Source organism: Pongo pygmaeus, chromosome 16 (genome assembly GCF_028885625.2).
Source record: "Pongo pygmaeus isolate AG05252 chromosome 16, NHGRI_mPonPyg2-v2.0_pri, whole genome shotgun sequence".
Classification (NCBI taxonomy): Eukaryota; Metazoa; Chordata; class Mammalia; order Primates; family Hominidae; genus Pongo; species Pongo pygmaeus.
The window spans coordinates 106,787,041-106,814,055 of NC_072389.2; the positions used below are offsets into that span (position 1 = coordinate 106,787,041).

Consider the following 27,015-nt stretch of genomic DNA (forward strand, 5'->3'; position numbering starts at 1 on the left):
AGAGAAAATTGCTCCATGTGGCAGTGAAATGTATGTGCTTTCCCTGAGCTTCTGAGACAAATATAAGGGGAAAACGTGAAGAAAAGTTCAGCTATCAAAAATATGCACGGCCGTGAACAGCAATGAGGGCGGAACGTGGACAGCAGAAGCAGCTGTGTTAGGTGCTGGTGGGCTTAGGGTTCCGTCCCTCGGGACTTTAAGCCCACGGCCTGCCCATATATGAGGCTGAGTGGACACTGAGAGCTCCAGGAAGGGCCTTTCCACGGAGCCCTGTGTGCCTATCCCAGAATACGGGTGCCTTCTCGCTTTAGGTTGTTTTAGGTGGTTGGCGGGTCCTCAGGCAGACAGGCCGTGGATCACACTCATTGCTTGGAGCTCAGGGCCAACCCCAGAAGGGGCCTCATCAGTGCCTGCTAAAGGCATCAGGGCAGCCTCACCCGGGACCCTGTGGTGGACCCCCAGGCAGAGTGCCCAGGCCACCCTGCACAGGCTTCAGCCCCCGGTCCTGCCAGGCCACTGCCAGGACCCCCACGGGCACTCCTCCAAGGCCTGGTGCAGCCTCTTGTGTGCGGCAACCACCACAAGGCAGCGAAGGCCCCTTCAGCATGTGTATCCTCAGAGAGGATGGGCTGTCATGTCCTAGGCTCCTGACAAGCACAGGGCAAAGCCAGGGACCTGGGGACAGGACTCACGCTTCTCAGAAGAAAGGAGCCACGAGGGGGTGCCCCCGGGGGGTCCCATATCATACTCCTCGCAGGGTACTCCCGGCCTTCAGGCCTTGTCCACAGCCCTTGGGCCCCTGTTCTGAGTCTGTCTTCTGGTATTTCACACCAACAACTAGCAGGCTTGGATTTTTGGCTTCCCCCAAAGCCCAGAAGCAGCAAATCAGGAGAGGCAGAGCCTTGTCCAGAGCTTCACTGTGGGCCTGAGGAATGTGTCTGCTTGAGGTCTCCTTCTCCACACTGGGAAGGGGTGGGTGGGTATGTAGGGGCTTGGGGGGCCCTGCGGCCTGGCACATGGCAGGGTCTCCATAGAATTTCAGCAGGTGGGGGCTGGCTGCAGTGGTTCTGATGGTGGGCGGTGGCGTGAGCCCCTTCAACAAGGAAGGAGACAGAAGCACCAGGAGGAGAGAATTTAATGTGGGGCCACCCTGGTTGTGGGCGGGATGGTTGGTGGCTATGGTGATGTCCTCAAGCAGGGAGATAGCATGTCTAACATACTCCTGTAAAGTAAAACGTGGGCCAGGTATGATGGCTCCGACCTGGGCACAGTGACTCAGAGCTGTACTCCCAGCACTTTGCAAAGCCAAAATGGGGGGATTGCTTGAGGTCAGGAGTTTGAGGCTGTGGCAGCTATGATCACACCACTGCACTCCAGCCTAAGAAACAGAGCGAGACCCTATCTCTAAAAAAGTAAATAAATAAGAAGAAATAATAACAAAAAAAGAATAAAACATGTTACAGGTGCAAGGTAGCCCCTCATCCCCGTTCGTGGCTGGGTTCCCTGCAGGGTCTGTTTGCAGTAGGGCTACCCACGAGGGGCACCCCAGACATGCTGATAATCCTGAGGGGCCCAGCTTGGGACTGTGTCGGCTAGCAGAGGGCACGCGGCTAGGGCAGTTACCCTTGGTGGCACTGCCACCCCTGTCTCCAGACCTGGGCTGGCCCAGGAGGCCACCCACTGGGAGGCGGCACACACCAGCACTGTGCTGCACTCCCCATGCCACCCCCACCAGCCGTGACCCATTGTCCTCCAAACCATCAGAGTGTGGCACTTTCCCCGGAGAGACCCACCGGTAATCAGTACTCTTAAGAATCCTTAACACTGACAGCTGCTTGGGCTCCTTTCACTCTAGAATAATTGCCTCTCACTGCCTTTGAGGGAGGAGCTCCTGTAGATAGATGGCCCCGTCGCTCCGTTTGATATCATTTCGTGAGTTTGAAGAGGCTGCTGGGCCCCACACAGCTGAGATCTGCGTGAAGGAAAATTGGTTGGAATCGTTTGACTGTGTGTGGTTGGGAACTAACTGGCTCTTCAGTCTCTCTTCCCTTCTTGTATCTGATACCATCTTAGCTTCTCTCTCCCTCCCTCTCTCTCTCTCAGGCCCTCATGTTCTTGAGGTTACAGGGGAACCAGCTGGCGGTACTTCCACCTCAAGAGAAGTGGACCTGCAGGCAGCTCAAAACCCTGGATCTCTCCAGAAACCAGCTTGGCAAGTAAGCAGGGGCCTCTCCTCCCTGGCCAGTTCCAAAGTGTGTATGGGGCCGCGGTTGAACAGGTCCTCGGAATGGTGGCATGCGAGTCTGCGAGGGCTGCTGAGCCGCCGGCTGGGGGCTTCACAACAGAAATCACTGACTCACAGCCCTGGGGGCTGAAGGCCGAGGTGAAGGCATGGGCAGGCCTGATTGGTTTCTCCTGAGGCCCCTCTCCTTAGGTTGCAGATGCCGTCTTCTCCCTGTGTCCTGGTGCGGTCAGGCCTCTGTTCGTGTCTGTGACCTAATCCCCTCTTCTTATAAGGACACCAGTCGGATTGGATTAGAGTCCATCTTAATGACCTCATTTTAACTTAGTTACCTCCTTAACAGCCCTGTTTCCAAATACAGTCACATTCTGAGGAACTGGAGGTTAGGGCTTCGACACAGGAATTTGGGGGGAAACAGCCCATAATGGTGTCCTTTCATTTCTAACTTTTAGTCTGCTGGAGAATCTTGTCTCTCACTTCAGCCCAAACTGTAATTCTGTTCAAAAGTCTCTGCTGATCACTAACTGACATGGACGCGGAATTGAATAAAAGCACCCAGCCCCAAAGCCTTCCAACAGGTGGAAAGCCGGGATGAGCTCAGCCAGCCTCTGGAGACCAGCCGCCCCCGTTCATTTGCAGAAGGCCACTTCTGCAGTATCACGGTGGAACTTGCACCCCAAAAAGGACCTCTGCGGGGAGGGGTGGGGGCAGTGAAAAAGGCAGCCACCACTGCAGCGTGCGCCCCTGCCAGGCCCTGAAGAGTTGCACATGAATCTCTCCCTATCTCGGTGGCTTGGCATTATAACATCACAGCCAAAAGTAATGTTTTTGTCGTGCTGTCCTCAAATGTTGTCTCTTTTTCCTCCCCCCAGAAATGAAGATGGACTGAAAACAAAGCGTATTGCCTTTTTCACCACCAGAGGTCGCCAGCGCTCCGGGACTGAGGCAGGTGTGTGTGGGTTGGGAGACGGTGTTCCCAGATGAGACAGCCGAGGTAGCCTGGTTCCTGCTCCACCAAAGTGGGGATCGCCCTTATCTTGGGCCTTCCCCTTCAATGCCCTGTTGCAGTGCCACAGATGTCCATGTTCAATTGAAAACCCTGCACACGAGCTGCGCCCATTCCCTCTGTCCCTCGTGTGACACGCAAGTATCCTCAAGCCCCACTCTCCTGCATGGAGGCCAGTGATGCCAGCAGCTAACGTGCAGCTGATCTGCACACCAGGCAGTGCCCTAGGCAGGTTACTTATGTGTGAGTCTCTCGTCCTCACAATGTGAGGTATGGGCCACATTTCCCCATTTTGCTCGTGGGGAGACTGAGGCTCCCAGGGTGTCTGAGCTCAGCTGCCATACCAAAATACCATCGACCGAGTGCTTCGACAGCAGACACTTATGTTCTCACAGTTCTGGAAGCTGGATATCTGAGAGGAGGGTGCCAGCACTGTCAGGGGCTCGCGAGGGCCTTCTCCCTGGCATCCTTCTCTCTATGTCCTGAGATAGTGGAGAGAGCGAGGACTCTGGTCTCTCTTCCTCTTCTTTTTTTTTTTTCTTGGAGACCGAGTCTCACTCTGTTGCCCAGGCTGGAGTGCGGTGGCACGATCTCGGCTCCCTGCAACCTCCGCCTCCCAGGTTCAAGCTATTCTCCTGCTTCAGCCTCCCGAGTAGCTGGGATTACAGGCATGTGCCACCATGCCTGGCTAATTTTTGTATTTTTGGAGATGAGCCACCGTGCCTGGCCCCTCTTCTTATAAGAACGTTAATCTCATCATAAGGGCCCCACCCTCATGACCTCATCCAAACCTAATTACAGCTCAAATATCCCATCTCCAAATAGTAATTTTGTATTTTAATACAATACAGGATGCCAGGAAGAAGGCCCTCGCTAGCCCTTGATAGCGCTGGCACCCTCCTCTCAGATATCCAGGGTTTCACCATGTTGGCCAGGCTGGTCTTGTACTCCTGACCTCAAGTGATCCACCTGCCTCGACCTCCCAAAGTGCTGGGATTACAGGTGTGAGCGACCATACCCCCCCCTCTTCTTATAAGAACGTTAATCTCATCGTAAGGGCCTCACCCTCATGACCTCATCTAAACCTAATTACAGCTCAAATATCCCATCTCCAAATAGTGTCACACCGGGTATTAGAGCTTCGACATATGAATTTGGTGGGGGTCGGGGGACACAGTTCAATCCATGGCATAGGGACTGACTGATTTGTCCCAGGTTGTGTGGCTGCTTCTCAGTAGCAGAGCCAGGTTTCATCCCAGGACTGTGGGACTTCAGCCCTGGACCAGCAGCTCAGTGCTGTTAAGTCTCTACTGCCACACAATGGCATCTTACAAAGCCCACATGGATCACGGCCACCTTTGGCCCCACAGGCTGAGGTGAGGCCAAGGTTGCACAGCGGCTTGTGGTCTTCCCCAAAACTCAACAGAAACAGAACTTTTCCTAGTTTTTGTGCTGGTCACACAACAAGGCCAGTTCAGCACAGAGTACGTCTAGGTAAACAAGCTCTTTTTGTTCCATTATCTTCTGTGAGACACAGGGGAAGGTATGGAGCTGTCCCTTTCATTAAACAACCAGCTCTGCTTCTTAACCTCAAAACTACGACTTCCAAAGCCAGCTCTGCTCACAGAAATATCCCTCAGGATGCTGGCCCAGAAAACCAGAACCCACATCCAAGTCGTTTTAAACATAATACAACTTTCTTCTTCAGTTTGATAGATGGTTGTTGGCAAGTACACATAGTATGAGGTAGGGATGAGTGACGCCACAGAGGCCAGGACACATTTGCAGGAGGTGAACTAGGGAGTCTGCCACTGCTGTGCTCTTGGATGAACTGGTGTGCTTGTGTGTTCAGTATGATACACATAGAGATCTGTCCCATAAGAGCGTGTGTATTTATATGTGACTGAAAAAGGAATATCAGTGGAACAGATAAAAGAGTTCAAAAATAGATCTCAGTAAACATAGAAATGTATCAGGAGTCCCCAGCGCCCCCCAGGAAGCGAACCGGTATTGGTCCGTGGCCTGTTAGGAACCAGGCTACACAGCAGGAGGTGAGCAGTGGGCCAGTAAGCATTAGCATCACCTCCTGTCAGATCAGCGGCAGCACTGGATTCTCATAGGAGCGCGAACCCTATTGTGAACTGTGTATGTGAGGGATCTAGGTTGTGCCCTCCTTATGAGAATCGAATGCCTGATGATCTGAGGTGGAACAGTTTCATCCCTAAACCGTCCCCCTCACCAATGCTGCAGTCCATGGAAAAACTGTCTTCCACAAAACCGGTCCCTGGTGCCAAAAAGGTTGGAGGCTGTTATTATATAATATATGACAAAGGCAGAATTTCAACTTAGTGTAAAAGGATGCTTGCGTTCTTTAATAAATGGTGTTGGTATTCCTGCCTGGAAGGGGGACAAAACACGATACTAGATTACAACAATCAGGTTTAAGTATAAAAAAAGAAAACAATAACATTTAAGGAATACAGGTATAATTTCGCTATGAGGGAGATCTTTAAAATCTAGTTGGAAAATCCAGGAATAATTTTTTAAAAAGACTGAAATCATTGGCTTCATAAACATTCAAAAATTGTGTTCAGTGGGAAGCATCACAAACCAAGTCATAATGCAAACAGACTAAGAAGAAATATTTGAAACACAAATTGTTGCAACACAAATTGGCTTAAGTCCCTGATATACAAAGAATGCTTACAAATTGATTTTTAAAAAAAAGACAACACAATAGGCAAAAAAGATGAGCAAGAGATATAAACAATTTGCAGAAAAGGAAGTCCAGAGGGCCAGGAAACAAAAGGTCCTTAACCACACGAATAGGGAAATGCAATTATGAATTTCATAACTGATCCTTTTATAAATGAAGGGCCTTAGGACTTCAGAAATTGAGTCCAGACATAGGGATTTCACTTGGAAGGAAGGGGAAACAAACACCATCTTCTCCTTCATGCCAGACGGAATGATGGGTATGAGAACAGGAGCTAGTGTAGACCTCGGTCACGCAAGCCACTTGCTGTGTGGATTAGAAACGTGTCTCCAATTTAGAAATGCCGAATCCTTCCTGGGACCACGGAGGAGTATGCAAGGAAGTGGGCTCAGCACTCAATGAGACGCCAGCGGGGAAAGTCACGGCACGCGTGGAAAAGCATAGGAGCATGTGCAGTACCAATGTTCTAGAAAATGACAGCTGGCAGCCCGCAGAAGTATGTCTGGGGAGCCACGTGAGGGGGCCGCGCCCCTGGGAGGTTCTCTGGCAGAGGTGAATCTTGGCTTTGGCAGATGACAAAGGCCTCTTGATTCTTTAAACTTCATCTGGAAAGTTGAGGCCCACACCTGAGTGAAAAGAAGGAGGCTCTTTGCAAACCCTTTTCCTCAGTAGGGTTATTCTCCCAGGGCCTTGGACCCTTGGGTAAGGAATTATCTACAAAAGACAGCTTGTTTGCAGAAGGATAGTAAAATTCCAAGTAGATTTATGTACATTCAAATAGTCATATTTGTGCAGTGGCCTCATCCAAAAATAATTTGGATGGCCGCTTTTACGGTAAAAATCAGACCAGCAGAGTCATAAATAACTTATGAATGAATAATTACATTTCTTAAATACCTCGAACTGTGTTCTCCCCAGCTCAGTGCCCATCGTTCTCAACACTGGGCCAGGAGGTCTGTTACAGGTGTTGCCTCTGTTTGCAATCATAGCTCATTATTCCAGCCATCTCTTACTTAAAGAGGCTTCATAAACACCGTAGCGAAACTTTAGAAGTTTGGAAAGCACAGAGGCTAGGTGTTTAGAATGTGTTCCCTGGGGAGAAAGTAAGCCTCTCTCATTATGATGTTCTTTCATGAAAATGTGAATTAGGGTAGGCTAATATTGATCATCTTTTTTCATTGAAGGGAAAAAAAGGAAGCTTTTTGAACATTTCCTTACCTAGCAAGGACTCATACAAAGCCTTCTTTAGAAGGCTGGTGCACCTTTATTTCCGCAGGAGCCCCTGCAGTGAGTCCCATTCACAGTGCAGCTAGCTGGGCAGATTTTCCAGGCGTTGCTTTTGGTATTCCATTATCAGCTCTCCCTGAATGTTCTTGGAGGCCAGGTTACCCGTTACCATTGTTATTGTGACTACATGTGTGGAGGAAAGCCAGAGCCGAGGCGCGGTAGCTATGATCAAGGGCAACCGAGCCTGGTTTCAGCCCAACAAAAGAACTCCGGCTTCTCTAGTTTCCATGTCTGGCAGGAAACCCTGTGAGAGGGCTTTGAGGCAGTTGTTTTATCTTGAATTCTCCGAGCTCCCAGGCGTGCTGTCCTGCCCCCTCTCCAGGCCTTAGTAGGGAGGATAAAGGCACTTCAGAGATTTCTGCTGAAATCCAAACCTCTGATTCCCATCCGTGTGCGTTTCCAAGCTCTTTCTCAACTCAAATGCTCTGGTGCCCGTGGAAGCAGCAAATTTGACATGATTTTCATGGTAACCTCATAGTGAGCCTAATTAATAAAGCCACTTAAATACAAACAGTTGGCTGGTTTTTCAAAGAATGTCATCGTAAGAAGCATAAAAACAGCCAACTGTGGTATATTTTCATTAACTAGCTTTTTTTTCATGGAAAAAGCAATGCATATATATTTTAAAACACCGTTTTTGAACAGTAGCAAAGGGTATGGGATAAATATTCAGTCCTCTAGTAATTCCTTTCCCCAGAGACAACTATGGAATTCAGTGCATCTCTGGTAACCACTGTGTTCCTGTCTAACAACTGTAACCTCTATGCATACACATGTGCAGGTGTGGTGTGTGTGCATATAACATATACACGGTGTGTGTGCGTGTGCATGCATGTGTGCACACATTTTCTGGTACACTAATAAGCCTTCTAGATATCTGGTTCTGAACTTTTTTTTTTTTTTTTTTTTGAGATGGAGTCTTGCTCCATCTCCCAGGCTGGAGTGCAGTGGCGCAATCTCGACTCACTGCAACCTCCACCTCCCAGGTTCAAGCAATTCTCCTGCCTCAGCCTCCCGAGTAGCTGGGATTACAGGTGCCCACCATCACGCCTGGCTAATTTTTGTATCTTTAGTAGAGACGGGGTTTTACCATCTTGGCCAGCCTGGTCTTGAACTCCTGACCTCATGATCCCCCTGCCTCAGCCTCCCAAAGTGCTGGGATTACAGGTGTGAGCCACCAGCCTGGCGCACCTTGCCTTTTCAATTGATGGGTAGCTCTTGAGTATCACTTCATACCCCCGTATATGTGGACCTGCCCCGTACTTTGTAATAGCTGCAATTATTCTATTACTCATTGAACCAACCCCCTGTGGCTGGACACATAGGTTGTTGTAGATTGTCCTCTATCTCTGCCACTGAGTGTCCTCGTTCTCACGTCTTTGCCACACATGCATGCAATGCTGTCTGTAGAATGAGAATTGCTAGGTCGATGAGGTGAGCATTTTGTTCTGACAGGTTTGCCAAAATGCCCTCTGGAGGTTGCATCAGTTTATACGCCCACCTGGTCACCACACTGACGGTCCAGAATTATTTTTAAATGCAGAGTCTGCTTTGCCATGTCTTTGCAGCATGTGTGCTGGAATTTCCGGCTTTCCTAAGTGAGTCTTTGGAAGTCCTTTGCCTGAACGACAACCACCTCGACACAGTCCCTCCCTCAGTTTGCGTACTGAAGAGCTTATCAGAGCTCTACTTGGGAAAGTAAGTACCCATCTGGAGGGGCCGTGCTGGCTCTGCTGGCCCAGAGAGACAGAACGCCCATCCCTAAACCAACCGGGACACAAAGCCAGGCAGAAAGAAGCCATCTACTTTCCAAGAAGCAGTAGTGGGATTTTCGGAACAGGGCTTGATCAAGGAGGTGGGAAGAGAGGAAGACGGAGTAGCGATGCAATGATACACACTTTCGCTACATCATTCGGGCTGTGATGAGGAGAACCACTCGATCATTCATCCTTTCATTACTGAGCTCCCATTGCATGCCAGCTACTGCCAGGGGTTCTAGGCAGTGTGCAAAGCTTGATGAGGATGTAAAATGTTATATTAATATTAAAGGGACATCGCCTTCTCAAGAAGAGGTAGTGATCATCTTTATGGTGATGTAATTATTAGCAGAGATAGGAAAGGTGGGGAAGGGGACTCAATTCTAAGCCATGGGGATTTGCAGAAGACAGAGCTGCCGTTTCTATCACTCATCCTCCAGGAGAAAGGCTTTGGAATTAGTGTTGAAATCAGGGCTCAAAGTGTGGGGTCTGGGGTGCAGGCTGCAGAGGCTGACAGGAGCCACGCGTGTGTGTGTGTGTGTGTGTGTGTGTGTGTGTATTCTCTCGTGGTGGGCACATCTGTCTTCAGCAACCCTGGCCTCCGGGAGCTCCCTCCTGAGCTGGGGCAGCTGGGAAACCTCTGGCAGCTGGACACTGAAGACCTGACCATCAGCAATGTGCCTGCAGAAATCCGAAAAGAAGGTAGGGCTTCTGCAGCCCTGTCCCCTGCCATCACCTCCTTGGAAAGACAACTCCAGTCTGCTTGTTAAGTTCTGGGGGTGGAGATAGTTGGTGACCCATGGAGCCCAGCTCCAGGTTCCAGGTTTGGCAAGATGCTATAAAATTGTCCCTAAAGCAATCATTACTGAGGGTCACTATACTGAGAATGACCAGGTGATACAACTGTGACCTCCTGGGCAGCAAGGACTTCCTCCATAGGTTCTTGCCTCTTAGAGTTCACTTTTGGGGTGGTTAGTGTCATGCCTTCCCTCCACCTGATCCAGTAGTCTTCCTTAACTGTCCCCACTAAAACACAAGGAGTTCCTTCACAACAGGGTTTTGTGTCCTAAGAGATGTGAGCATGTTCCCACGCAGCTACCCTTCCCCTTAATGATTTTGCACAGGCCCCAAAGCAATGCTGTCTTACCTGCGTGCTCAGCTGCGGAAAGCGGAGAAGTGCAAGCTGATGAAGATGATCATCGTGGGTCCCCCGCGCCAGGGCAAGTCCACCCTCCTGGAGATCTTACAGACGGGGAGGGCCCCCCAGGTGGTGCACGGAGAGGCTACCATCAGGACCACCAAGTGGGAGCTCCAGAGGCCGGCTGGCTCGAGAGCCAAGGTCAAGGATGGTCAGCGTGCAGAGTCCCTGTGGGTGGGAGGGACATCCCTTGGAATCCTTCTCCCTTCTCCCCAGAGAGCCCAGGATTTTCTCAGCCTGGTGTCCAAAGCTCAGGCCCTTTGCAGGAGCCACTGTGTACTGTTCCATACCAGCTTCTGCCAAGAGCAGCGAATCATTTCTTAATGTGACTTTGTAGTTTTTTCTTTTTCTTTTTTTTTTTTTTTTTCTTGAGACAGGGTTTCACTGTGTCACTCAGGCTGGATGCATCCTCAACCTCCCCAGCTTAAATGATCCTCCCACCCTTTATATTTCTGTTATAGTTACTTGAGGCTCTGGGACAGTGGTTCTTAACCCTGGCTGTCCGTGAGATTCCCTTGAGGGGCTTTTAAAGATAGCAGTTCCCAGGCCTCACCTCACTGCTCTCTGACCCCAGGGATTCAAGTTCAAGTGGTCTGGGATTAGGTACCCCCAGGGCTGAGAGCTAAACACTGTTGCAGGCGGTGAAACACACCAGCATCTGCCCCCTGATGAGGAGGCTAAAAGCACTCCAGGACTTGATGCCCTGCCCTCCCTGACACCTGCTTTCACCCCAGGTTCTGAAAAGTCCTGTTTCTAAGCCCTACTTAAAATGAATCCATCACTGCTTGAACCCGGGAGATGGAGGTTGCAGTGAGTCGAGATCATGCCACTGCACTCCAGCCTGGCGACAAAGCAAGACTCCGTTCAAAAAAAAAAAAAAAAAAAAATTGAATCCATCCATAAACTTCTTAATCATCCTGCTTTCCATTCAGTGCCAGGCAAATGGAAATGAACATTTTCCTGTTCATGTAACAGAGAAAAGAGCCATGGCCTGTTGGTGGGAACTGCATCCCTGGAATAGAGCAGGGGCAGTTAGCCCTTTCTCTGAGCTCGGGGAACGAACACACATAGATTAGGCCATCCTCATCAACTGTATTTGGATTTCTGCCACCCTGTGGTTCCTCGGGATCCAAGGGGCAAGGAGGCTGCTTCACTGTGGAAGACTGAGGTGGCTTGAGATCCAGACGGTCCATGATTTTCCCCCAAAGCTCCCACGCACAGTGCCAGCCAAACACTGCAGCTTCTCCCATACACAGCCACTTCTAAACCTGCTTTGAAAAAGTAGGCATTTAAACTGTGCATCTAACACGGCCTTGGGAGCTGGTCCTCTAGAGGGTGAAGCGCTGCCTGTTGGGGCCAGAACAGTCAAACACGGCAATCAACGCCAGGCCAATCCTAGAACATTCCAGGAGCAAATCTAGCTGACTCGAGTCGAAGGTTCTCTCCAGGAACCAGAATCCTCTGCATTCTCTCCTGCTTTGCCTTTTTCTCAACAGTTATGCAGTCTCATTTCTTCTCTTAGCTTCCTCTAGCTGAGGCCTGAGGGGTGAATTCGTGCTTCTATTTTTCCTGACTTTCACCCCCCACTTTTCTGCGATGATTAAACCCCCTGCCCTTTAGTGGAAGGACGATCCTGTGAAGGCTGAGCCCACCGCTCTCTGCGTGGCCGGCCTTAGCCAGTTGAGAACAGCTGTTTTCATCTTTACACAAAACCAGGTCAGCACACTGTGTCTTCGAGGCTGATGCTGCCTCACAGAGATGACTCCTTTCTGTAGAAAACTGCAGCCTTAGCTTCCAGGGCCAGACTCTTACCTCATGCAGTGATAGAGAAACCACCGTTTACACAGCCGTTCCCGGCAGTCCGACAGCTCATCTTTTGTTTGATTCCCACAGGGTGGGAGGGAGTTTCCCAGCATCCTTGGTGGGCGCCACCCTCTGAGCCCCACAAGTTCAGCGGCCCATCTCCTCCTCTTGCCCTGGCACGCAGGGAGGCTGAACCCCAGTGCAAGCCATGACATCAGAGCACAGCTTCCTCCCACAGGGCATCCCCTACCCTCTGCAGCCCAGACGGAGCCAGGCCCTCTGAACTCTGTCCAGGGCCTGGCCTCCACTCTGCTAGGAGTAGACAGAAGTCCCAGGAGCCCACCCCCATGCCACCAGGCCCCTGTCCCTCGCCTGGATAACTGCTTCCTAAGAAACAATAGAGTGTCCAGAACTTTTCCACGGTTGTTTTTGTCAGACCCCCAAGTCCAGCCTCCAGAGTTATCAGTTGTCTCCGTTTGATTGACTGAAGCCTTTGTCTCTAAAATGCCTCCCTGTCGCTGCCTTGTTGCTCAAGTAGGTTGAGTCCGTGGAGTTCAACGTCTGGGACATCGGGGGACCGGCCAGCATGGCCACTGTCAACCAGTGCTTCTTCACGGACAAGGCCCTGTACGTGGTGGTCTGGAACCTGGCGCTGGGGGAGGAGGCCGTGGCCAACCTCCAGTTCTGGCTGCTCAACATCGAGGTGAGGACACCAGATGCCAGCCCTGCCATTTCAGTTCCCAGAGCTTCGCAGGTCCGACCGCTTCCCTCAAGCATACCCTGTACTGAGAAAAAAAGGGGCTTATGTTCCACAGAGGGCCCCAGAACCGTGGTCCTGCTTGCTTTTCACAGTGAGGCACTTGAAACCTTCCTCTGCTGAGGGTTGGTGATATAATTTCCCTGCTTCCCTTAAATTTAGGAACCCCCATCCTTGGATCCAAAAGGAGAGCAGGGTTCCCTTCCTGTTATAAAGATGTCCTTGTCTCCCTGCCTCTGATGGCCGCTGTCATGTCTGAAGGGTCAGAAATCCCTCCCCACAAGTCCAACTCAGCACCCTCTGTGGAGGAGGTCACAGAACACCATAGACACCCCTCAATGCAACAGTCCCTTGGGTTCACAGAGAATGAGGAGCACAGGTGCTGCCTGGGCTGACATCCTGTAGCAGTCTGTTTTGCATTACTATAAAGGAATGACTGAGACTGGGTAATTTATGAAGAAAAGAGGTTCATTTGGCTCACAGTTCCGCAGACTACACAAGCATGGCTTCAGCATCTGCTTGGCTTTTGGTTAGGCCTCAGGAAGCTTTTAGGCGTGGCAGAAGGGAAATGTCACATAGAGAGGGAGCAGGAGAGACAGCCGGAGGAGCCAGGCTCCTTTCCACAATCAGCTCCTGTGAATTGACATAGGGTGAACGCACTCATTACTGCAGGAGGGCACCAAGCCATTCACGAGGGATCTGTCCCCGTGACCCAACCTCCCATCAGGCCTCACCTCCAACACCGGGGATAACATTTCAACATAAGATTTGGAGGAGACAAACATCCAAACCATCTCAAGGCTGCAGATTGGTGGCTGAGCAAGGGCCGTGGCATCCAGGGTCAGCACACCTGCACAGCTGGGAGCTCTGTCCTGTCCCCTGTTCAGTGACAGAGACAATACTCAGCCGTGGGGTTCTCTGTTGCAGGCCAAGGCCCCAAATGCCGTGGTGCTGGTGGTCGGGACACACCTGGATTTAATTGAAGCCAAGTTCCGTGTGGAAAGGATTGCAACGCTGCGTGCCTACGTGCTGGCACTCTGCCGCTCCCCGTCCGGCTCCAGGGCCATGGGCTTCCCAGACATCACCTTCAAACACTTATAGTGAGTGCCCAGCCTCTGGCAGCTCCTGCCTTCTTGTGGGTGCCAGTCGCTGATCTTTCCTGGGATCGGCTTGCAGAGAGCTCCTGAGGCTGGGTGGGGTTAGACCCCCTCCCTGGCCAAGGGTGACCGTCCACAGAGCTGACCCAGCCTTGGGGAGGGTGAAGACCTACCAGACGGCTGGCTAGGTGAGGCCTGGAGGTGCCCCCTCTTTGCTTCCTTTCTGTCCCATCCCCACCCCAAGGGCCAGTGCTGAAAATGCATGGTGTCTACTGAACCAGGAGACTGAACGTGGGCACCACCCATCCAATTGCTGCCCATCTCATTTGTTGATCACTGATCAAAGACAGACCCTGGAGGGGGGGGGTGCCTAGCCCTTGCATTGGGTCTGAGTGGTCCTGATAGCAGCCTTTGAGTCACAGAGGGCCAAGAGTTGGGAGGGGCTTTCAGTTAGGCATCACGACGTGTCCATGCAGATAAGTCCAATTGCCCTGGGCTGACCGCCTGTCACTGGACTTTCACAACAGCCCTGCAGGTTGTGGGGATTGTTTGCCACTTTGTAGATGAAGAAGCTGAGGTTCAGCAAGTTAAGTGTGCCCTAATGAGAGTAAAATATACTGCACATTGCATGAGCTGCACTGACGGCTCTCAGATTCCCTCGCCCGGGGTGGAGCGCCATGGGTATTGGTGTATAGGTCAGCCTGGGACACATTGGCCTGGCTCGGAATACAGGATGAGGCTGTCAGGAATTCCTGCTTTGCCCTTGAGAAAGTCCCATGGGGTCTGTGATAAGAGGAGCCCTGGCTCTGGGTCAGAACCCGAGTCCTGCCTGCATGAGCCTGTGCCTGCCCAGCCTGTGCCCTTGGGGGTCTCGATGTACCTCTGCACCTCACTTTCCTCCTCTGTGAAGTGCCATGTTTAGTCTGGGAAGATAGACTAAAGTGACACAGTGTGGGGCACCCAGCACAGTGATCTGCACAAAGCAAGGCCTCAATAAACTTCTTGTGTTGTCTTTCACGAGTTCTCCAGACTTGCCAGCGTTCAGGACAAACCTCTTGGGGAAACAGAGAAGCAGCAGCGCCTCCTTGGAGTGGGGCATGATGAGTAAAGACGGGTCTTTTCGCACACAGTGAGATTTCCTGCAAGAGCCTGGAAGGTCAGGAAGGGCTGCGGCAGCTGATCTTCCATGTCACGTGCAGCATGAAGGACGTGGGCAGCACCATCGGCTGCCAGCGGCTGGCAGGGAGGCTGGTGGGTACCTTGCTCGTCCAGTTTAAACCAGTGTGCCTGCTTCCCATTGCTGGGGATCCTCACTTCCCCCTGTCTCCTGTGGAGCCCACGTCTGTGTGGCAAAAGGCTCAGCGGTTCCTGGTGAGGGAGGGTCAGGATGGAACTTAGTGGGTGGAAACGTCCCACCCCCTCAGGCCACAGGGGCAGGGCAGGATCTGCCCAAGCTGGCAGGTGTGCCTTGGGACCTGAGAGACCCTGCCTCGCCCAACTGTCCCCCAGATCCCCAGGAGCTACCTGAGCCTGCAGGAGGCCGTGCTGGCAGAGCAGCAGCGCCGCAGCCTGGACGACAACGTGCAGTACCTGACGGACAGGCAGCTGGAGCAGCTGGTGGAGCAGACGCCCGACAACGACATCAAGGACTACGAGGACCTGCAGTCAGGTGGGTGGGGCTGAGTGGGCGGCAGGGTGCCCGTGAGAAATGGAACTGTCCGTACTTGCTAACCAGCTTGGCCCTCAGCAATGAATGAGAGACCGACACCCAGCCTGCGTTTCTGCCTTCCATCCCCCTCCCCTTCCTTCTTCCCTCTCACCCTTCTTTCCTTGGAGGGAGAGAACACAAACAGGTACTCTACACCAGCATTGTGTTGGCCACGAGGACAGACGTACAAGCTGATGGACTGGCCCCTGCCCTCCGGGGCTGACGTTCAGTCAGGGAGACAGAGGTCAAACAGTTACAATCGATTCTCATTAGCCGCAGGACTTATGTTCTGTGAAGTCAGCATGACCACTGAAACAGCAAACACTGAACCCGTGCTCCTAGGAGAGATGCCGGGTTCGGCTCCTGCGAGCCTCTGGTCACAACATGCTCATCAGCCCATCAGTACAGAACCTTGTTTATGTGTGTTGCTGCTTAAAGATGCCATGCTTAATACATACTGTTTTGTTGGCATTGAACTCATGGTTGACAGCACTATTGCTCATTCCTGAACAAAGCTTATCTAACACACAGGTTTCCTCCGTAAGGAACATCGCAGCCTTCTCACGCTTAGGGAACTACACAGCGCTTCAGCGATTCACTAGGGACCATTTTAAACAGTGAAAGCATCAACAAAAAGCATAAAAACTCAAAAAACATGGCACTGACATAGACCACTAAGCAGGCACCTGTTTTCAGCATGAGAGCTGACAGTGTCGCCCTGTTCAGCCTCCGCTGGCCACGTGCACATTGGTCAATGCAAATTTCTCACCGTTCAGCACGTCTGCAAATAACCGCAGGAGTGTTGATTTGGGGGTTGCAGATAAATTTTAGCAAGAAGGTGAATTTGCAAAGGCAAAATCCACAAATAATGAGGATCAACTGTAGATACCCAGGCGGCCATCAGCCTAGGACTTTGGCAAGAGTTACCAGGGGCCACCAGGGCACCTGTGATCAGGCTGCCAGCCTGCCGGAAGGGTCCAGCACGTGGGACATGTTGGTTTCTTCCTAGAAATAATTTGTGACCTGGGTCCTCTTGGAAAGAGGGCCACCCCAGAGTCCCTTTTGCTCCTTTGTCTAACTGCTGCTTCCTCCTCTCCTTGCCTGGGGCAGCCATCAGCTTCCTCATAGAAACCGGCACCCTGCTCCATTTCCCGGACACCAGCCACGGCCTGAGGAACCTCTACTTCCTCGACCCTATTTGGCTGTCCGAATGTCTGCAGAGGATCTTTAATATTAAGGGCTCTCGGTCAGTCGCCAAGAATGGGGTGATCAGAGCAGAAGACCTCAGGATGTTGCTGGTGGGGACTGGCTTCACACAGCAGACGGAAGAGCAGTACTTCCAGTTCCTGGCCAAGTTTGAGATCGCCCTGCCCGTCGCCAATGACAGGTGAGGACACAACTAACCCCGCTGTGCAGGTTGCTCCCCGAAAGAGGGAGTTGGGGTCTGGAGCCACTGGTGGCCTGAACAAGATTTCCAGGGATTAGTGCTGTCACTGCTGCCCCCTAGGGACAGGCCAGCACCTGATGACCTGCCTGCCGGGCCTGGCTCAGCGGGACAGTGAGCACGGCTGGCTGCTCCCTCCTGTGCCACGGGCTTCTCTGTTCAGGGAGCTAAAAGAAATCCACTTATTGAAAAAGTGTAGGAAAACATGAAATGATGTCATTAAAAATAATTCGTGGGAATTTCACTTTACAGGGGCTTGATTGCTTGGTTATTTGGTAAATGAGAGTGAGTGGCCAGGTGAGGTGGCTCACACCTTTAATCCCAACTCTTTGGGAGGCTGAGGTGGCCAGATCAATTGAGGTCAGGAGTTCAAGTCCAGCCTGACCAACATGGTGAAACCCTGTTTCTACTAAAAATACAAAAATTAGCTGGGCATGGTGGTCCATGCCTGTAATCCCAGCTACTTGGGAGACTGAAGCAGGAGAATTGCTTGAACCCAGGAGGCAGAGGTTGCAGTGAACAGAGATCACACCTCTGTACTCCAGCCTTGGCAACAGAGCGAGACTCCTTCTCAAAAAAAAAAAAAAAAAAAAAGGAGTGAGTGACTAGGATGTGCATACTAATTACACAGCCCAGTTCAAAATGCAGTCCAACATGATTTAATCATGAGAACAACATGATCAGCTACTCCAGGGTAGATGGTCCGAGGGTCAAATAGAGGCATTCCATATAGTAGCTAATCATTGCCTCTTTCTGTGGACTTCTCCTGGATCTGTAACATACCCAGGTCTCCCCAGTCCTAAAATGCAAACAAAACAAATAAGCCTCTCCTCCTTTTCCTCCTTTCCTTGCTCCCCAGCACCTGCTGCTCCTCATCACTTTGTGCTGGTCACCAGGCAGCCCTCTAGGTGCCCCCAGGTACCCCTCCTGTCCTCTGCTGACCCTGCCCCAAGTACTGACCCTCCCCTCTGGAGGGCCTTCTCCATGAGGGGACCCTGCCACCCTCCCTTCCAGCCTCCAGTGTCCTCAGCAGGCCCCTCCCCTGCACTTTGCCCAGGCCATCAATTCAGCTGCCTTGGTCCTCCATGCCCCAAAGGAAGAATCCTCAGATTTTCAGCAGGGCCCAGCCTCCAGAGGCTCAGGCCTGGGCTTCCAAATTGCTCCCACCTGGAAGTCTGGCATGGCGACTGACACAGCGTGTCTGAGATACCTGCCTTCTCTCCTCTGCTGTGTGGTCCCACCGATCACCTTCCCCCACCCCCATCCACGGAACTGTGCTCAGGGAGTGGGACTCTAGGCTTCAAATTCCTCCCTGTACCCCTGACACCCACTTCTCACCCCACCTGCCATGACATGGCCCTGCCATCTCCCAGTGAAACAATTCTGTTGACAGGCCCTTTCCTCCTTGTGACACCCATACCTGCTTCTGTTTTTGTTTGTTTATTTACAAAGATTTTTTCCATAAGTTATTGGGGTACAGTTGGTATTTGGTTACATAAGTTCTCTAGTGGTGATTTATGACATTTTCGGTGCACCATCACCCAAACAGTATACACTGCACCCTATTTGTGTTTTTTATCCCTTGCTCACCTCCCACTCTTTCCCCCAAGTCCCCAAAGTCCATTGTATCATTCTTATGCCTTTGCATCCTCACAGCTTAGCTCTCACATATCAGTGAGAACATACCATGTTCGGTTTCCCATTCCTGAGTTACTTCACTTAGAATAATAGTCTCAAGTCTCATCCAGGTCACTGCAAATGCTGTTAATTCATTCCTTTTTATGGCTGAGTAGTGTTCCATCATAGGTAAAGTTTACTTACAGTGAAATGCCCAGATCGCTAGTGTTCAAAACAATGACTTTTGACAAATGCATACAACTGTGCAAGCGGCACCTGCCTCAAGATACAGAATGTTCCTGTCATACTGGAAGTTCTGCCAGACTTCCTTCCAGTCGTTTCCCATCCATATCAGCACCAGCACACTGATTTCCAGCACCAGAGCCTAGTGTTTCCTGTTCTTGAACTTCTCAACTGCACAGAGTCACGCCATATGGTCTCTAATTGGCTTCTCCCACTAAACATCATGCCTTTGAGATCCATTCATGCGGTTGTGTGTATCAGGAGTTTGTTCTTTCTGTTGCTGAGTAGTATTCCATTGTATGGCTTTACCGAAATTTGTTTATCCACTCAGCTGTTGATAGGCATTTGGATGGTTTCCAGCTTTGGGCTATTATGAATAACGCTGCTGTAAATAGTCTTAAGTCTTTTTGGAGACACATGTTTTCATTTCTCTTGGATCAAAACCAGGAGTGGAATTGCTGGGTAATAGAGTGTAAGTTTAATTTTATAAGAAATCACCAGGCTGTCCCCCAAGAGACTGTATGCTCCTCCAAGAGACTGTACACTCCATTTCCTCCCCAGTATATTTTATTTTTTGAGACGGAGTCTCGCTCTGTCGCCCAGGCTAGAGTGCAGTGGCACGATCTCGGCTCATTGCAAACTCTGCCTCCTGGGTTCTCGCCATTCTCCTGCCTCAGCCTCCAAAGTAGCTGGGACTACAGGCGCCCACCACCGCGCCCGGCTGATTTTTTGTATTTTTAGTAGAGACGGGGTTTCACCATGTTAGCCAGGATGGTCTCGATCTCCTGACCTTGTGATCCGCCCGCCTTGGCCTCCCAAAGTGCTGGGATTACAGGCGTGAGCCACCGCGCCCGGCCTCCTCCCCAATATTTGTTGTCTGTAGGTCTTTCTGATTTTAGCTCTTCCCGTGGATGTGAGCTTGTGCTTGACTGTGGTTTACTTTACATTTTCTTCATGACTGATGAGGTCGAGCACCTTTCGTGAGCTTACTGGCCATCGGTATATCTTCTTTTGTGAAGTGTCCATTCAAGTTTTATGACCATTTTATGATTAGAATGTTTTCCTTTTTGGTACTGATATGTACTTCTTTATATCTTCTGGATACAAGTTCTTTTTTTTTTATTATTATACTTTAAGTTCTACGGTACATATGCACAACGTGCAGGTTTGTTACATATGTATACATGTGCCATGTTGTTGTGCTGCACCCACTAACTCATCATTTAACATTAGGTATATCTCCTAATGCTATCCCTCCCCCCTCCCCCAACCTGATACAAGTTCTTTCTCAGATATATGATTTGCAAATATTTTCTCCCAGTCTGTGACTTCCTTTTTTTATATTAATGAAGTCTAACTTTTAAATTTTGTGATTATTGCTTTTTGTGTCATCTTTAAGAAATATTTGCTTATACCACGATCTTGACAATCTTTCTTCATTTTTCTTCTAGAAGGTCTGTAGTTTAGCTTTTACTTCCAGGTCTATAATCTATGTCAAATTAATTTTTGTATATGGGGTGAAGGTAGGGGTCGCGGTCCATTTTTTTCCTGTATATTATCCCATTGTTCCGGAACCATTTGTTGAAAAGACTTTCCTTTCCCCATTGAATTATCTTGGTTTCTTTATCAAAAATCAGTTGCGTGGGTTTATTTCAGGACTCTATTTTGTTCCACTAATATATATGCCTATCCTTATGCCAGTGCGAAACTCCACTGATTATTGTAGCTTTAGAGTAAGACTTGAAATCAGGTTGCGTGAACCTTTTGTATTAGTTTCCTGTGATTGCTGTAAGATACCATGAATGTGGCATCTCAAAACAACACATTTTTACCCTTACAGTTCTGGAGGCCAGAAGTCCAAAATAAGTTTCCCTGGTCCAAAGTCAAGGGGTCAGCAGGATCATGCTACCTCTGGAGGCTCTAGAAGAAAATCCACTGTCTTATCTTTCCTAGTCTCTAGAGCTGCATTTCTTAGCTCACATTTCTTTTACTGATACGTAATATTTTACGTATTTATGGGGTACATGTGAGTAGTTTTTACATGCATAGAATGTGGAATGATCAAGTCAGGGTATTTGGGGTATCCATCACCTTGAGTATTTATCCTTTCTATGTGTTGGTATCATTTCAAGTCCTGGCTTCTAACTACTTTGAAATGTACAATATATTCTTGCTAACTATAGTCACCCTAGTCTGCTATTGACCATTAGAACTTATTTCTTTTAACTGTATGTCTGTACCCATTCACCAACCTCTCTTCATCTCTCCCTCCCACTTTCATACCCTTCCTAGCTTCTAGTATCTGTCATTCTATTTTCTATCTTCATAAGATCAAGTTTAGGGAGCATGCAGTATTTGTTTCTCTTTGCCTGGTTTATTTCATTTAACGTAATGACTTCCAGTTTCATCCATGTTGCTGCAAATGACATGATTTAATTCTCTTTTTTGGCCAAGTAGTATTCTATTGTGTATATGGACCTTTCTTTATCCACTTGTCCATTGATGGACACTTAGGTTGGTCCCTTTTCTTTGCTATAGTGAATAGTGCTGCAATAGATAAGGGAATCCAGGTATCCCTTCAATACCTGGTTTCTTTTCCTTTGTATAAATACCAACTAGTGGGATTGCTGGATTGTATGGTAGTTCTATTTTTAGTTTTCTGAGAAATCGCCACACTATTTTCCACAGTGGCTGTACTAATTTATATTACAGCCAACAGTGTATAAGAGTTTTTTCTCTGCGTCCTCACCAGCATCTGTTATTTTTTGGTTTTCTGATAGTAGCTGTTCAACTGGGGTTATATGATATCTCACTGTGGTTTTGATTTGCATTTCCCTGATGATTCATGGTGTTGAGCATTTTTCATATACCTGTTGGCCATTCATATGTCTTCTTTTGAAAACGTCTATTCATGTCCTTTGCCTTCTTTTAATGAGATTATTTGAGTTTTATTGAGTTGTTTGAATTTCTTGTAAATTGTGGATATTAGTTCCTTGTTGGATGAATACTTTGCAAATATTTTCTCTCATTCAACAGGTCTCTTCACTCTGCTAATTGTTTCCTATGCAGTGAAGAAGCCATTTAGTTTAATATAGTACCATTTGTCTATTTTTGTTTTAGTTGTTTTGTGTTTTCGAGGTCTTAGCCATAAAACCTTTGCCTAGATCAATGTCCTGAAGTGCTTTCCCTGTTTTCTTCTAGTAGTTTACAGTTTGGGGTCTTAAATTTAAGGCTTTAATCCATTTTGAGTTGATTTTTGTATGTGGTGAGAGATAGGGGTCTAGTTCCATTCTTCTCCATATGGATATCCAATTTTCCCAGCACCATTTATTGAAGAGGGTATATTTCCTCCTCTGTATGTTCTTGGCACCTTTGTTGAGAATCAGTTGACTGTAAATATGTGGATTTATTTCTGGGTTCTCTATTTTGTTCCATTAGTCTACATGTCTATTTTTATACTGATACCATGCTGTTTTGGTTACTATAGCTTTGTAGTATATTTTGAAGTCAGATAGTGTGATTCCTCCAGCTTTGTTCTTTTTGCTCAGGATTGCTTTAGCTATTCAATCTCTTTTGGTTCCATATGAATTTTAGAATCCATTATTGATCTGTTCAGGTTTACTTTGTATTCCTGATTCACTTTGGGTAAGGTTTTATGTTTCTGGGACTGTGTCTGTTTTTTTCCTAGGGTTTCCAGTTTGTTAACATATAGTTCTTCATAATAGTCTCTGATGATCTTTTGTATTTCCGTAGTATCAGTTGTAATGCCTCCTTTTTCATTACCAATTTTGTTTATTTGGGTCTTTTCTCTTCTTGGTTACTCTAGCTAGTGATTTATCAATTTTGTTTATCTTTTTGAAGAATCAACTTTTCATTTCATTGATCCTTTGTATTGTTTTTTAAGTCTGTATTCCATTTTATTTCTGCTCTGACCCTTATTTATTATGTGGTTTCTTTCCTTCTGCTGATTTTGGGTTTGGTTTGTAAATGTCTGTAAGGTCCTTTTGGTCTCAAGTCATTTAAATCCAATTTTTTTTGATGAGTTTCTGTCTAGATGGTCTGTCTAATGCTGAGAGTGGTGTGTTTAAGTGCCATACTATTATAGTATTGGAATCTATCTCTCTCTTTAGATCTAGTAATATTTGCTTTATGAATCTGGGTGCTCCAGTGTTGGGTGCATATATATTGATATTGTTATATTCTCTTGTTGGATTGATCCCTTTATCATTATATAATGACCTTCTTTGTCTTTTTACTGTTTTTGACTTAAAGTCTGTTTTGTCTGATTATAAGTATAGCGATGTCTGCTTGCTTTTGGCTACCATTTACATGGAATTTCTTTTTGCAATGCCTTACTTTCAGTCTATGTCTTTACAGGTAAAGTGAGTTTCTTACTGGTAGCATATAATTGAATCGTGTTTTTTTAATCCATTCAGCCAGTGTACACCTTTTAAGTGGAGAATTTAATCCACTTACATTCAAGGTAATTATTAATACGTGAGGTTTTGTTCCTGTCCTATTGTTAATTATTTCCTGGTTGTTTTTATATATACTTTGTTCCTTTATTTCTCTCTTATTGCTTATCACTGTGGTTTGGTGGTTTTCTGTGGTGGTACCACTTGAGTCCTTTCTCTTCCTCATTTGAGTGTTTCTTTACCAGTGATTTTTATACTTTTGTATGTTTTCATGATGTTAAATATCATTTTTCTTTTTGCTTCCAGGTTGAGGATCCCTTGAGCAGTTCTTATAGGGCCAGTCTATTAGCGATGTAAGGTTTCTGCTGAGAAATCTGCTGTTAGTCTAACGGGGTCTCTTAGGTGACTAGATTCTTTTCTATGCTGTTTTTAGAATTCTCTCTTTGACTTTAGACAGTTTGACTATAATGTGCCATGGAGAAGACCTTTTTGCATTATCTCTGTTTGGGGATCTCAGAGCCTCCTGTATCTGGATGTCTAAATACCTTGCTAGACTTAGGAAGTTTTCATCTCTTATTTTGTTAAATAGGTTTTCCTAACCCTTTCATTCTCTCTTCACCTTCTGGGACTCCAGTAATTTAAATACTTGGTTGCTTTATGGTGTCCCATATACCACTCATTGAGAAAATATTTACTCATTATTTTCTTCATTTTTCTTTATTTTTGTCTAACTCTGTTTTTTTCATAAGACCTGTCTTCAAGTTCTGAGATTATGATTCTGCTTGATCTAGCCTATTATTGAAGCTTTTGAATGTATTTTATATTTCACTCAATGAATTCTTCAGTCCCAGAATTTCCATTTGGTTTTTTTAATGATATTAATATCTATCTCTTTGGTAAATTTATCATTTGTATCCTGAATTGTTTTTCTGATTTCTTTGTATTGTTTTTCAGAGTTTTCTTCTATCTCACTGAGCTCCTTTAGTATCAGAATTTTTAATTATTTTTCCAGGATTTTATAAATTTGTTCTTGATTAGGATGTATGGCTGGAGAATTATTTTTTTCCTTTGGAAGTATCATATGTCCTTGCTTTTTCATGTTTCCTGTGTCCTTAATTGATATCTGTGCATCTGGTGTAACAGTCACTTCTTCCAGTATTTGAATTTGCCTTCATAGGGGAGAACTTTCTCCTGAAGATGCATCTGTGGTGTTGGTTCAGTAGGGCACTTTGTCTTTCATTCTACGTAGATGCAGTAGTGTAATCTGTATGATTTCTTTGGCTATAAACAATGTCAGTGGCATCTGTGATCTCCTCAGTAATTTAGGGTGCAGTTGTTAGTGGAGCTTGTGGGGAAGTTTTGCTGGGAACAGGGATGCCAGGTGGGCCAGTCTTTGGGCCCCAGTGGTGGCAGCAGGCATGCCTGTCCTTGGACCCCAGGGTGGTATATACTGGCACCAGTGTTAGAGGGTCCAGACAGGCCTATTCTTGGGCTTCCAGGAGGCTTAATTGGATGTTGGTAGTGGCATCAGTGGGCCAGGTAGGTGGGTGGGTTCTCGTGTCCCTAGGCAGCTGGCATGGTGTGGGTAATGGCAGTGGAAGTGGCAGGAAAACCCTTTAGGTCCTGAGCAGTGCACGCTGGTATTGGCAGTGGCTGCAATGGGCTGGTTGGGCTTGTGCATAGGGCCACGGGTGACATGTGCAAGTAGGTACCAGCTGTAGTGGTAACAGCAGAGTCGGTAGGCCCAACCTTAGGCCCTCAGGAGAACTGTTCAGGTACCACTGATGGTGGACTGAGCTGGGCAGTCCCTCAGCCCTAGTCCACATGCTCTGGCACAGGGGCCAGGGGACACGAAGCCAGGCCAGGTGGGCTTGTATTCAGGCCCCTCAATGGTGTGTACAGGTACCAGCCATGGTAGGCAGGAGTAGAGTGATCCCCAGGCCAGCAATGGAATGCTCAGGCTGGGGACATCAGTGGCCACACTGCTGCCCTGCCACTGGGGAGGGTGGGCCACCTTCAGTGGCAACAGATTAGGCTGGTGGGTGGGGAATACATGCCACTCACACCTTAGCCCTTAAGGTGGTAGCCTATGCCTCACTCACACCTCAGCCCCAGGGGTAGCAGCCCACATTTCTCTTGCACCTCAGCCCCAGCACCACTGGGCTCCAGGACAGTACACAGTCTGTTGGGGACAGGGCTGTAAAATGGCTCCTTGCAGATTTCTTAAAGAACTAAAAGTAGGTTACCATTTGATCCAGCAATCTCACTACTGGCTATCTACCCAGAGGAAAAGAAGTCATTATACAAAAAAGATACTTGCACACACATGTTTATAATAGCACAATTCATAATTGCAAAAATATGGAACCATCCCAAATGTGCATCAATCAACAACTGGATTAAAAAAATTGTGGTATATATATATATACCATAGAATACTACTCAGCCATATAAACGAATAAAATAATGGCATTTGCAGCAACCTGGATGAATTGGAGACCATTATTCTAAGTGAAGTAACTCAGGAATGGAAAACTAAACATCGTATGTTCTAAATTATAATTGAGAGTTAAGCTATGAGGATGCAAAGGCATAAGAGTAATACAATGGATTTTGGGGACTTGGGAGAAAGGGTGGGAGGGGATGAGAGATAAAAAACTACACATTATGTACAGTGTACACTGCTCCAGTGATGGGAGTGCCAAAATCTCAGAAATCACCGCTGAAGAACTTTATCGTGTAACCAAACACCACCTGCTCCCCAAAGCCCTATTGAAATTAAAAATTAAAATATAAATCAATTGCCTCCTTAGTGTGGCTGCTCAGGTCTCAGAGAGTGTGAGACCTAGAGTGAACACCCTTGGAGCAGTGCCATTGCACAATCTCCCATCAGTTAGTTTCAGGGCCCACAAAGGGTGAGGGGCTCTCCTGTGCCTTGGATTTCAGGAGTCCAGAGTGGGAATGTGGACCACTGGGGATCTCTCACTTACCTTTTCCCCACGCTGGGGAATCTCTCTCAGCCCTCAGCCTAGCAGGCTGCCTTGCTTCCTTCTCCTTCCTTGCCTTAGGTATTTCCTGTCACTTTTCTGTCGAATTCCAGTGTTCCCTCTTGGATGATCTATTCAACGTGTGATTGTCTACTCACTATTTTGCCTCTTCTCAGTGTCGGAGGCAAGTCTGAAATGCCTTAGTCAGCCATCTTGAAGCCGTCCCTCCCAGCAGCATGGCGCCCTGCTCGGGCGGCCATCTTGCCTCCTTCTGTGCAAATCTCTCTCTTCCCCTATCTTTTAAGGACGCTGTGGCTGCACTTAAGGTCCACCCAGAAAATGTGGGATCTTTCCCCCATTTCAAAGTCCATAACTTAATCACATCTACAAAGTCTCTATTTCCATGTAAGGTAACAATTACAGTTCTAGGGTTTAGGACCTGGATATTTTAGGGCTCATTATTCAGCATATGACACCCTCCAATATTGTTCTTCTGTTTCAAGATTATTTTGGATTATTCTAGATCCTTTGCATTTTCATCTAAATTTTAGAATCAGCTTGGCTGATTCTTAAAAAACTGTTGTGATTTTTATGGAGATTACATTGAATCTATAGATCAAAGAGAGCTGACATCTTAGAAATATTGAATCTTCCAATATGAACATGGTATATCTCTTCATTTATTTTGGTTTTTAAAAAGTTTCTCTCAACAGTGGCTTGTTTTCAGTATTCAGATTT

General features: G+C 47.9%; 1 protein-coding gene across 6 annotated transcripts in view; it reads left to right on the forward strand.

Annotated features, from left to right (window-relative positions):
- Positions 1 to 27,015, forward strand: part of LRRK1 (leucine rich repeat kinase 1) — a 155,363-nt gene that overhangs the window by 97,525 nt on the left and 30,823 nt on the right. For all 6 annotated transcript variants that reach the window (XM_054449968.2, XM_054449969.2, XM_054449967.2 and 3 more), the window contains 10 exons: positions 2,104 to 2,216; positions 3,115 to 3,191; positions 8,820 to 8,949; positions 9,598 to 9,710; positions 10,133 to 10,347; positions 12,548 to 12,712; positions 13,694 to 13,866; positions 14,994 to 15,114; positions 15,373 to 15,532; positions 16,682 to 16,958. In XM_054449968.2, coding sequence (XP_054305943.1) covers positions 2,104 to 2,216; positions 3,115 to 3,191; positions 8,820 to 8,949; positions 9,598 to 9,710; positions 10,133 to 10,347; positions 12,548 to 12,712; positions 13,694 to 13,866; positions 14,994 to 15,114; positions 15,373 to 15,532; positions 16,682 to 16,958 — 1,544 coding nt within the window. The remainder of the gene's footprint in view (positions 1 to 2,103; positions 2,217 to 3,114; positions 3,192 to 8,819; positions 8,950 to 9,597; positions 9,711 to 10,132; positions 10,348 to 12,547; positions 12,713 to 13,693; positions 13,867 to 14,993; positions 15,115 to 15,372; positions 15,533 to 16,681; positions 16,959 to 27,015) is intronic.